The sequence below is a fragment of the Medicago sativa genome, chromosome 5, assembly GCF_051527215.1.
Source record: "Medicago sativa cultivar Bolivia chromosome 5, Bolivia_mono, whole genome shotgun sequence".
In the NCBI taxonomy this organism is placed as follows: domain Eukaryota; kingdom Viridiplantae; phylum Streptophyta; class Magnoliopsida; order Fabales; family Fabaceae; genus Medicago; species Medicago sativa.
This window is the reverse complement of record NC_140753.1, coordinates 10,440,550-10,452,862: the sequence shown is the minus strand read 5'-3', so window position 1 is coordinate 10,452,862 and position 12,313 is coordinate 10,440,550. Positions and strand designations below refer to the sequence as shown.

The 12,313-nt window shown below is 34.3% G+C and overlaps 2 protein-coding genes across 2 annotated transcripts; both read right to left on the bottom strand.

Moving 5' to 3' along the window:
• Positions 1 to 4,825: 4,825 nt before the first annotated feature.
• LOC146919912 (serine/threonine receptor-like kinase NFP) lies at positions 4,826 to 7,000 on the bottom strand. Its single transcript, XM_085713295.1, has one exon. The coding sequence runs from the start codon at positions 6,952 to 6,954 to the stop codon at positions 5,059 to 5,061; it is 1,896 nt and encodes a 631-aa protein (XP_085569421.1). The 5' UTR covers positions 6,955 to 7,000; the 3' UTR covers positions 4,826 to 5,058.
• On the bottom strand, positions 4,826 to 10,444 carry LOC146919911 (Tetratricopeptide repeat (TPR)-like superfamily protein). The gene has a single exon (XM_085713294.1). It carries the CDS (start codon positions 10,198 to 10,200, stop codon positions 8,221 to 8,223), a length of 1,980 nt encoding a protein of 659 aa, XP_085569420.1. The 5' UTR covers positions 10,201 to 10,444; the 3' UTR covers positions 4,826 to 8,220.
• Between the last annotated feature and the right edge of the window lie 1,869 nt (positions 10,445 to 12,313).

Below are 12,313 nucleotides of genomic sequence, written 5' to 3'. Positions count from 1 at the left end.
AGATTTTGTATGTAAAAGATAAACCCATGTGCATCGAGAAAAATCATCTACTATAGTGAGGAAATATTTTGCCCCTTTCAAAGTTGAAACATGATAACCACCCCAAATATCAACATGAATTAACTCAAAACAAGATTTTGTCTTGATAGAACTAGTGGAAAATGGTTTTCTAGTTTGTTTAGCAAGTGGACAAATGGAACAATCATTGATAGAATGAAATTTTACAAATTCATAACACAAAGAGATTGCATGCATGCTTTTATTGGATGGGTGACCAAGTCGTTGGTGCCAAAGATGAGGATTGGTTGAAGTTACCATGGCAGCAAACAAACTACACCCAACAAACTTCGACGTATCTAAGTAGTAAAGTCCAGCTTCCTCAATTCCCGTCCCAATCGTCTTCCCCGAATGTTGGTCCTGCACAAAACAAAGGTTGTTGGTAAAAGTTGCATGACAGGAAGATGTTTGATTTAATTTAGCCACAGATATTAAATTTAATTCAAAGGAAGGGACACAAAGCACATTATAAAGTATGAGGCTTTTAGAAAAATGTATTGTCCCTATATGTGTGACTTGAGCAAGGGCATGATTGGGTAAATAGACATAACGATTAGTAACAGGACTGCTAGTGGTGAAGAATTGAGACGAACAAGTCATGTGATCAGTGGCTCCTGTATCAAATATCCATCTAATATTCTTACCATATGTGGGAGATTTAGGAGCGATACCTGAAAGGTTGTTCATTGTCGACACTTGGTTGGCAACACTAACCGATTTTGTCCGATTAATGAGTTCAAGTAGATTATGGTATTGATCTGCAGTCAGGTTGTATGATGGAGTTGTCTCAGCTTTGTCAGATTTGGAATTCACATGATTAGCTCTAGAAAGGGAATATGATGAACCTTTCTTATCCCCTTGAACATTTTCTCGCTTGAGCTTGCGACAAATGTCAATGGTATGACCCTTGTAGCCACAATGATCACATTTAAGATGTTGGCGACAATTTTCAGCGGTGTGTCCAGCAAGGTTGCAGCAATCACATTTGAGGTGTGGATACTTTGGTTGATAATTCCTGTTGGAATTTGGTCGCTCATTTCTGACAGCAAAAGCTACTGCATCTGATGTTACTTGTGAAGAAATGTCACGTTGTTTTTCATCTTGAATAATGAGAGAAAATACCTTATTCACGGGGGGCAATGGATCCATGAGTAAAATTTGTCCTCGAGCTGCAGCATAAACCGGGTTGAGTTTCATCAGAAACTGAATGGTGTGTTGAGTTTGTTGATACTCCTTCAATTTCTTTGACACGTTACCATCACTGAGTGGAAGAGGACTGAGAGCATCACGTGCATCCCACAATCCCTTTAATTTGGTGTAGTAATCACCAATGCTCATGTCTCCTTGATTGCACTCGTGAATCTCTTGTTCAATGTGGAAGAGATGCACGTTGTTTGCATGAGAGAAACGTTCTTTCAATTCACTCCAGATCTTGGAGGCATCATCATTATACATTACACTTTGAGCAATGTTAGGTGAAATAGTGTTGAGAATCCACCCCTTGACAAGTAGATTGCAGCGGATCCATTGCTTGTACTCCTTGGAAGACGTTGTTGGTGGCTTCTTTATGGATCCATCCACAAATCCATCCTTGTTCTTGGTGGTGAGAGCCATGAGCATGGCATGGCTCCAAAGAGGATAATTGCTCTGTGACAATTGTTGAGTCACAAGAACCAAACCTGGTTGGTCTGAGTGATGGAGATATAGTGGATCGCTTGGATCATCATATTTGTTGGTAAGGCTCTTATTTGTAGAGGCTTTGGGAGTTTCTAAGGTTTCATCATGTTCTGCCATGATAGAAACTATGGAGAGAAAAAAAAGGGTATTTGAGCTATAGAGGTTCAACGCTCTGGTACCATGTAAAAGAAGATAATTGCTTCTGTTATTATATTGATATTTTGAGTATACAGATGCTATCATTTTATACATGAGGGAATGATAATATGTTTAATAAACTAGTGTCCACTATGTAATGTGCTTATTAAACTAGTGTCCACTATGTCCTCCACTATAATACCATGAGCTGTCATGGATATAATAAATTGCTTGATAGTTGTACCTTATCCTCCACTATGTCCTCCACTATCAGTATTATAATTCCTAGTAATGAATGAAGAGGTAGGATCATGATTCTTAACACCTAAGGATTTCTCTAGAAGTCATTGAGGGCAACATCCATTTGTGGATGCAAAATAAATTTTTGACAAATATGTCAAAGTAACACAATTTATGGGGCAATTTCCCTCCCATTTCATTTAATATAGATTTGTCATTTCTTATGTCCGACCTCTTTATTTCATTTTTCTATTTTTCAATATATTTAATGGTATATTGCAAATGATTATTCACTCAAAAAAAAAAATATTGTAAATGATTATTGTTTGCTAGAATACCAACATAGTTGAAATGTCCGTGTTTATTTTTTTTACGTTTATTTATTAGTTTCAATTTTCTTGTCCATCATACATCCATGATTCGGATTTGAAATCTTTTAAAAAATTCAACATTTCAATATATTTAATGGTATATTGCAAATGATTATTCACTCAAAAAAAATATTGTAAATGATTATTGTTTGCTAGAATACCAACATAGTTGAAATGTCCGTGTTTATTTTTTTTTACGTTTATTTATTAGTTTCAATTTTCTTGTCCATCATACATCCATGATTCAGATTTGAAATCTTTTAGAAAATTCAACATATCATAAATAGATAAATAGAAATAGTTTATCATAGAATTAAGATAAATAGATATAGTTTGTTTATCATAAATATATAGTTTATCATAAATAAATATATATTGAGTATATATTGAGTATTATTTGCCTTTTTTTTGTGGTGGTGGCCGGGAATCGAACCCCGGACCTTGCATATTGCATATTTTATGCATTGTCTCAACCAACTGACCTAAGCTCACGAGGACGGAGTATTATTTGCCTATTTGGTATAACATAATTGTCAATTTTTTTTGTTAACATTAAAAAAGCATAATATTGATCAATAATTTATTAATCGTTTTATAAAAAAAAAGTATATTATAATATATATATATATATATATATATATATATATATATAAAGTTCATAATTATGTAGATTGGTGTAAGTGTTTATATATATTGACGTTAACAATTTTTTGTTAGCCATTCAAAAACATATTTTGGTTAGCGAAGTATTGAATAGCATAATGAATACATATTTTTTTGAATAACTAATGTGTTCATTTTGATTTATTAATATTGTGCTTAAAATTTAAACAAACACCTGACCAAATTATTATTTTCTAAACAAACAAATTCATTTAATTATTTTGTATTGTAAAGATTATATATATTTTTAAGAACAAATATATTGACATACATTAGGTGTTTAATTAAATTTCAAGATGATGAGAGTAAGTGAAGAATAAATAAATTTGGATAATTGTGAGTTAGAGCTAATAATATCGTTATGATCAATAATGAATGGCACATCAAATTCCTTTATCATACTCCCTCCGTTTCAAAATACATGTCCAATTTTTGCAATGTGCACTATTCACTTGACTTACTTTGACCATACTTTTTTACTAATGTATAAATACAAATATTAGCATGTAAGATGTTGTTTGATTTGTCTCGACAAATATTTTCAAAATATTAAATTTTTATAATTTTTTACTTTAGATAATTAAAGATATTAACGGTCAAAATTGTGCATTGACATATGTGAAGTGGTTGACTTGGACATGTATTTTGAAACAGAGGGAGTATCATATTGATTCATCACTTCCAAGTTTCAAATTTCAATCCCTTTGTCTTTTAGCAGAAGGTCAATGAAGTTTTGATTCTCATGAAAGATTCTCTACATATATAGACGTGGTTTGTCAACTCAACCATCAAGGGTACTTGGTATTTTTTAGGAAGATGTAGGTACCTTCATCAATTATTGAAACATCAAAGACGACTTTGTAATGATTATAGTATATACTATATAGTATGTTTAATTAAATGCCTTTAGCGTTACATGAATATCCATCTATCCCAAAAAAGGATGGAGAAAATAAGGCACAGCTGACTTGTATATACACTTACAAATGTGTCTCTTTTAAAATAATTCAATTGCAAAGATAAGATATCATAGCCAAAAACGTTGTTTCCAAATGCTATATTGCAAAATGCTAATCTTTCATTATGCTTCAATATTCATACGCACTTATGTCTTGTGTTGTAACAAGAAATAAAGATGATGGTCACAATAGAGTATGATTGGAATAATTGTACTTTAATGATAAAAAGGATAATGGTAAAAAATACCAATTAATTCTACCCAAAAAGGTAAAATAACAATTAAGATGACCATAGTAGAGGTATTGTCATATTATAATGAGGACCAAATCACATTGGTTCGAGTGGAACTGAACTCGGATCTTTTAAGTAAGGTCTCAAATTCGAGTCTTGTGGATGAAAAAAATGTGGTTGAAATGGGAGACCCACTAAAGGTGATCAGTAATATTCTGTTGTGGAGATTAATTATCGACAAAGTTAGTGGATATTTCGTGAAAATAACATAATTACCATATAAAAAAATATTTCTAATGAGGATGAGTTAGATAAACATAATCCAATGTTCTATCTTTAAACAATATTATTATGAGGTAAGAAACATAAACTTATGCATCCGGTGCCAAAGTATTTCATCATGAAGGTAGTTCGGTTGATGAGTTAAAGGACATGAAGAGTTTTAAGTAGGAGATTCATGATTCAAAATCTGAAAACTTACATCACCATTAACATGTAAAATAAGCAAATTTATTGAGTTCAATAGCAGCTTACAATTCACTTTACCAAAATTCATGCATATGCATTAAAGAATAATAATAGATGGAAAAATGAAATTTAGAACACTTCCCTAAATAAACTAACCATATACTTAAGTCCAATCATAAAGATGTTCTCATCATGTGAACAAAGTAGTACCATCTTGAATATGACAAACTGAATCAGTATTACCTTCACTTGATTAACGAGCTATTACAGAAGTAACAACATGAGTAGCTTCAGCATCTAAACCAGATGTCAAGGATCTTTCTAACATTGGTTCAGATGATGGTTGGTTGAGAAGAGAAAGACAAAGAACAATTTCTGCAATGGTTGGTCTAGACAATGATTTATCAGCAGTGCAATTCACTGCCAAAGAAGCCAAACTTAGAGCATTATCTATAGGATAAAAACTCTCTAACTTAGGATCCATCCATTTTCTTAGCCTCTCTTCTCTATTCCCTTCAAGATCAAAAATCTTCCAAAAATCCTTCCACAAAATAAAAACCTCGCCATTTTCTTTAGTTGTCATGGCTTTCTTACCAGTTAACAACTCTATTAGAACCACCCCAAAAGCGAAAACATCAATTTTCGGCATCATCGAGTTGGTTGAAGTTCTAGCCATCCCGAAATTCGCTATCTTCGCCTTAAAATTTGAGTCAAGAAGGATATTACTTGTTGTGATGTCTCTGTGGATTATTCTTGGATAAGTATGTTCATGCATGTATTGCAGACCAATTGCAACATCCACTGCTATGGTTATTCTCTGAGACCATGTAAGCGAAACCAACGAGTTCGAAGTTTTCGAAGATTCCGAGAACAACCACTCTTCAAGTGATCCATTTTCAGCATACTCATAGACCAGAAAACAGTTTCCATCATTGTCAGAAGACACACCCATTAGTTTCACAAGATTTCCATGGTTTACCTTCTGCAGAATTTTTAGCTCCTCAGAAGCATCTTTTTTGATTTTTTTCACTGCTAAAACTCTACCATCTATATTAGCCTTGTAAACTGATTCACCAATCTTACAATTCTCACTCAGATTCGTTGTACCTTCCATGATCGCATCAATTTCATACATTGTTGGCTTGCTTACATAACCTGAAACACCTGAAAGTAACTTATCTGCAGTCTCGGACGATGAAGTACTTCTATTCAATCTCTTCATTTTGAGACAATATACGTACACAAGAGATAGTGTTAAAACTAAAATGAAAAAAGCACTTCCTAGGCTAATACCAATTATAAGAGGCAGTTTTTGACTGCTGCTTTTTCTTCCATTTGAAGATGGTTGATCAAGTTTTGGTAAACTTGTCACAGGGATCAAAACTGAACGGTTGGTTGAAGCAGTGAAGTTATGATTGTTTTCAGCTAATATTTCAACTGGTGATGCACCAAACTTTGAACTAACAAGGGTAACATTATCATTATCCTGCCACACATAAGTAATAAGATACTTTATTCCTTTGTTCAATTGATTCTTTGAAGGGCACTTGCAGAATAAAGGGACTGAAACTTTGGTGTCTAGTGGCAATAGAGTTGGACTTAGATTGGGGTTGAAATTTTTAAATTCAAGATAATTGGTGAGATTCTGGTATGAAGTGATTGAAAGTATGAAGAAGTTGTCACCTTGCTTGATTGAGTAGGTGATATTCGCGAAAGAGTGATTTTTAGCGCAACCACAAGTTACAGGTACTAGTAAGAGTTGGTCTGGAATCAGCTTGTTATCCTCGGCTTCTATGTTACTGGCTTTTGCAATGCGTAAAGGACTCAAATTAAAAATATCAGATATGTTAGATAGGCTCAAAAAACTTGGAGACTGAGCTCTGTATGCTACATAGGTTTCACATGAAGGAGGTGAATCCACAGGGCATGTAAAGTTTGTTTCACTGATATATAGTGGTTGAGCTGAGATATTAGTGAGAAAAAACAACATGAGTACAAGAAAAAGAGCATGAGAATTAGAGGGAAGAAAGAAGGCAGACATGTTGTGAAGTTGTGAGGAAATGCAAATTATGAGGGGAAGAGAGTTTATTATGGCAAGTAACAACCAAGACTTGTTTTCTAACTTTATATTTATCTCTTCTTTTGACATCAAGTATCTTTTGGTTTGATATTAAAAATATATGCTTATGTCTCTGTCATTAGTTCTACTATTTTTCTTTTTCAAATCTTAGACACTGTTGGCAAATCCCAAACAAGTATGAAATCATGCGCAGAATATAATAAAGATGGTAAGAATAATATGGTATTATAACCCAATTTGGTGTCCATACACGATGTCAGCTAGCTGGCTGGTACCTAATGACCATCTAACTTGATGCCTTTACCAAAATGTTAAGGGGCAAACAAGCAAAAGATATGGTTTAACGTTTAACAAAGGCTAATGCCATTATATATATGCAATTATAATATAATACAGGCAATGAACAGCTTACAATGTTGACACTTCCAGTTACATAGGTTTCAATATATTAAAACACATTGACAAACTCACCATTTATATTATTTGTTCCCTATTTCTGGTACATAGCTAATTCGGATAGAAACAGTGTTTACATCGCCACATAAGCTAGACATCTAATATATTAAAAATAATAAGATGCCCTTCTTACCTACTCTCCTTTGCTTGAGTCTAGCTTTTTGTACATATTCATCTAAACCGAAAACAAGCCAAGAACGATTGAATGAGATGACATGGGTCACTTTTTTTTAGGCATAGCATGGGTCTCTTCTTACTTCTAGCTTAACCAGTGGGTTCGAGTTCGAATTCTGCCATAAGAATATAACGGTGTTAAAACTCTTAAGAAACAACTTTGTCGTTCATGTTATCCAACCCTATTCGAGGGATTAATCTTCAGAGTTGCGAACAGATATATCCTTTTACACCAACAAAAAAAAAAAAAAAAAGAGGAACTCAAAACAATATATTAGATGAGATTTTGTAACCAACTCTTTTTGTAAGAAAATTAGAAGGAATTGTTAATTGCAATAAGACAATCATTAGATTCCCCTCAAGTTGCAGAAGTCAGCAGAGGACTGATCGTAGCTCTCAACACATCAACCAAAGGTCCATTCATTATATGATTGTGCAAAGATGATTTCTTGCACTTGACCAAGTGAATACAATGAAGGATCGATATCCATCAGAACAAGAGCTAATTCCTGAGCATCAACTCATGTCCTGCCAATAATACATTCTCAAAACTCAAAAAATTACTGCACCTTAAAACTTTTTTGCAACCCCTCCCAAAATAAATCACAGTTTAAGGAACTTGGTTATTGTTTTCCGCTTGTTACTTTGTGCTTATATTTCATGCATGGAGAAGTACACCTCTATCATATAGCCCAATGGATAACTCTAGGCACCCTTTGAAACAAAACTATTTGAATAAATGTTATAGACTTTTGTGAGATCTGCAGAGCTGACAGTCCATACATGACCAGGTAATGCAAGTGGAAGGACCACATTTACTTCCTCGCAGCTCTCTTCAACAGCTGCAGCCTCTCTCCGTCTCCCTTCTTTCCAGAGGCTCTTCACTAGCAACTCTTTGGTGGCAGAATCAGGTATGGAGCCAGAATTCCTCATATCTTCAAATAGTCTCCAAGCCAGTGCAGCTCTTGTTGACTTACAATAACCTTCTATCAGGACCTTATACAGATACGCGTCTGGCTTGAAACCGCTCTGTCTGACCATTGAAAAGAGTTTCTGCACGGTTTTAATGTCTCCAAGTTGTGAAAAATACTGCATTAGACCTGAAAATGTTTGGATATCTGGGAAAATGCCATTTAAAATCATCTCATCAAGCATGTCCAGGGTATCGGAATCCCTTCCACACTTGGTTAATGTTCTTAAAAGAGAGGAATACAGAAGCATCAAGTTAACTTTCGATATAAACCCACAAAGTATTCGATCATCGTTGAAAACCTTCAGAGCAGCATCAGCATTTTTTGAAATCCCATAAAATTCAATGATTAACCTTATGGTACTGAATGGTAGTCTCATTCCCTCTATTCTGATCTTCGAGATGAGTCTATCAACTAATTCAGTACGTCCATGTCGCGCTAGAAGGGTCATGATTCTTTGCACTGTGTATATATTATGAGTAAATCCAGGTTGATCAGCAACCCAGCAGAAGAAATTCCATGCAGTATCCGGTGACCTGAAACTTCTAAGTATCTTGCATACCAACCTAGTTGTCCACACGAACTTTGCACCCTCTAGTGCTGATACCTCATCAGGACTCCAATTCTGTAACGCACTAGCCAGAGACCGCGGATCCAGCCAAGGTTTTAAGTGAATCCCATCTACATGATCACATTGTGAAACTTCATTCTCATTTCCACCCTCGTCCTCATTCTCATCCTCATCACTGCTATCAATAGAAAAACTTACACTCTTGATTCTTTCATCCGGGCAAATCCCTTCAAACAATTCATCCACATCCTTAAGAATTCCTTCATCCTTCACCTGCTGCAATAACAAACTCACCGTTCGACTAGGTAATATTCCATCAACTTGCATCTCATTAACTAAAACTCCAACTTCATCAAACATTTTACTACCAACCAAACCTTCAATTAGAACCGAATACTGTTTCAAAGTACGTTTAATCCTCATCAAAGGCAACAAATTAAAAACCTCAATAGCTTCCAAAAACTTCCTACATTTCACAAGGTGTTCAATTATTATGCTATAACTTCTACAATTCGGAACCGACCCATCATCAACCATCTTACAAAAAATTCCAACAGCCTCAGAATTCTTACCCATTTCTACATAAAGAGCCATAACAATGTTATAAGATTCAGTACACACTATTCTACTTTCAACTCTATACTGATCCCAAACCCTAACAACAGAATCAATATCCCTAGCTGCAGCATACCACTGCATTAAATTCATAAAACTAATTTTAACATTACCAAACCGTTTACTTTCGATATCATCAATAAGCGATTTGAGCTCAACCAATTTACCAGATTTTGCGAGCACAGTAGCAAGAGCATGAAGGGTATTTTGGGTATGTGAAAAATTGGAACTTTTTGTATTCTCAATGGTATGAATAAGTGAAAGTGCAGAATCTGCACAAGGGGCAGAACGAAGAGCGTGAGTGAGAACGAAAGAGTCGAATAAACGGTGGTTTAATAGATTGGGGAGTGTGGAATTAGGGTTACTGGAACGTAGTGAAAGACGAATTGAATCGATGAGTTTTGCACGGTTTAGGTAGTGAGTGATTTTTGTGGGAAAAGGGTCACGACGACGTGTATGGAAACGAATTTGAATGTGAAAATGGAAGGTTGATTTGTTGAATTCACGAAAAATGGGAATCAAATTCATTGGGATTTAGCAGAGTTTAGAATGATGGTGGTAATGGATCATGAATGAGGAAGTGTTTTGTTCTTTGTTGAGTGAGGCAAATAATCAAACACTTGGTGGGTGTGTTCGAATACGCGCGAAAATACACAGATAAAGGTTGATTTGGACTATAAACTAAGGTGATTTGGACTTATGGGTTAATGTATAGAACCATGTTGTTAGAGAGATGCTTCCTACAATCTCATTTTACTTCCACACACCCTACCTTGTAGTCTCGACTCGGATAAAAATAAAAAAGTAGTCATGTTTTTGCGGTGTGTACTAGATAACCTATGTTCGCAACGGTAAAGATTAATTTCTTGAGTCGGATGACTAAACTCTTCTTCAAGAGATTTAACATTGATAGATTTCCAAAGTTGAATTTAAAACAGAACCTATAGTTAAACTGAATGAGATCTCTTACAATCTTATCTAATGTTCTTTGTAAAAAAGTTTCATGTTTGATAGACCAAAATATAAGTATCCAATTAACTTTTCTCTATTTAATGTTATTATTCTTAAAATATCATTCAACAAAACATGGTTTCATATAAATTAAATGAAAAGAAAAGAAAAGATAGTTTAGAAAATGCAATTATTTTTATTATACAGACAATAATTAAACGAGAATAACTATTTTTCTTAGTCTATATGTAACTAATTAATTTTCTTTTAATTGAATCCATAGAGAATATATTAATAGTTTAGTTTTTAATTTGTCAAAAAAAAAATAGTTTAGTTTCTAAAATGATTTTCTCAATATTTGAGGCATCATTGGAGCACGCGACTGATGTAGTATTTTTCTATCAATCAAAAGTAAGAATTTTTATATCGTCTCCTCAGGGACTAGTGCGATATCATAAACCGTTCAACATCGATTATCATTTTAAGTTAAAGATTAATTGGTTGTTTGTTGTAGGACTATGTGAACTAAAATACGGGAATAAAAACGGAGAGTAATAAGACGTAAAAGAGTTGGGATTAGAGTTCATTGATCAAACGTCGAATATAACCTAATGATCACATATACGGATTCTAGCTCTTTACCGATATTATCACGCATCACTCAACAATATCATTCATGTCTAAATAATATTGTGAGATCGATCGTATAGTTTAATCGACGATTCCTCAATCTATTAATCGATCCGAAAGCTTTAAGTTCCAATACTTTGTGTGATTATCAAAACATTAATCATATGTCTAGAATCATTGTTTTGATAGATGAGTATTCTAAACCTAGATTCAAAAGCATTTCGCAATAGCAATTAAATCAAACATAAGAATGAAATGCAAGAATAAACTCAATATCATGTAAATTGTTATAATCATATATTTAAAAGATCAAAAGATTACATCTAAGCTTAATCAAGAAACTCTAATCCCAACAAAGGAGATTTAGTTGATCATTGTCATGATAACCATACAAAAGTGGAAGAAAAGATGAAGATCCATGCTAAGAGATTGATTTCTCAAAGATTCTTAGTGAATCCACACTCACACACTCTTGCTCTATGTAAAACAGATATTTTCGCCCTTTTCTCTCTCTATGGAAGTGATAAGATCATGTCTGAAATGAAGGAAATGAGCTTTTATAATTCTGCATAATTTTGCTTTCTCGCCAGGCAGGATTTGCTCGCTCGGGCGAGATGACCTTTCTTTGTCAGTGGGTTTCTGCCACGTCATCATCCACTTGATCCAAAACCGCCTTAACTCGCCAGGCAGGAGTTTCTCGCCATGGCGAGCTTTGGTCTCAAAAATCATACTCTCTGGAACTCCATTTCCGCTATGGCGGCATATCTCGCTGTGCCAAGCTTTGATCTCCAAAAACATGCTCTCTGGAACTCCATTCCCGCTATGGCAGCAAATCTCGTTGTGGCGAGTTGGTCTTTGCTCTTCTTTTTGATTTCATTCTTTTATTCTTGTCTTGTTTATTCTTTTCCTGCACAATTGGGTTAAGTAAGACACAAGGAACATAAAAATGTATTTTCTCATGATTTCTTGGTTTTTCCAACAAGTAACAAAAAGTGCTTAATATGAATCATAAAATTAACACTTTTTAGCACTTATCAGCGACCTCCGTGTGCTTGATGTT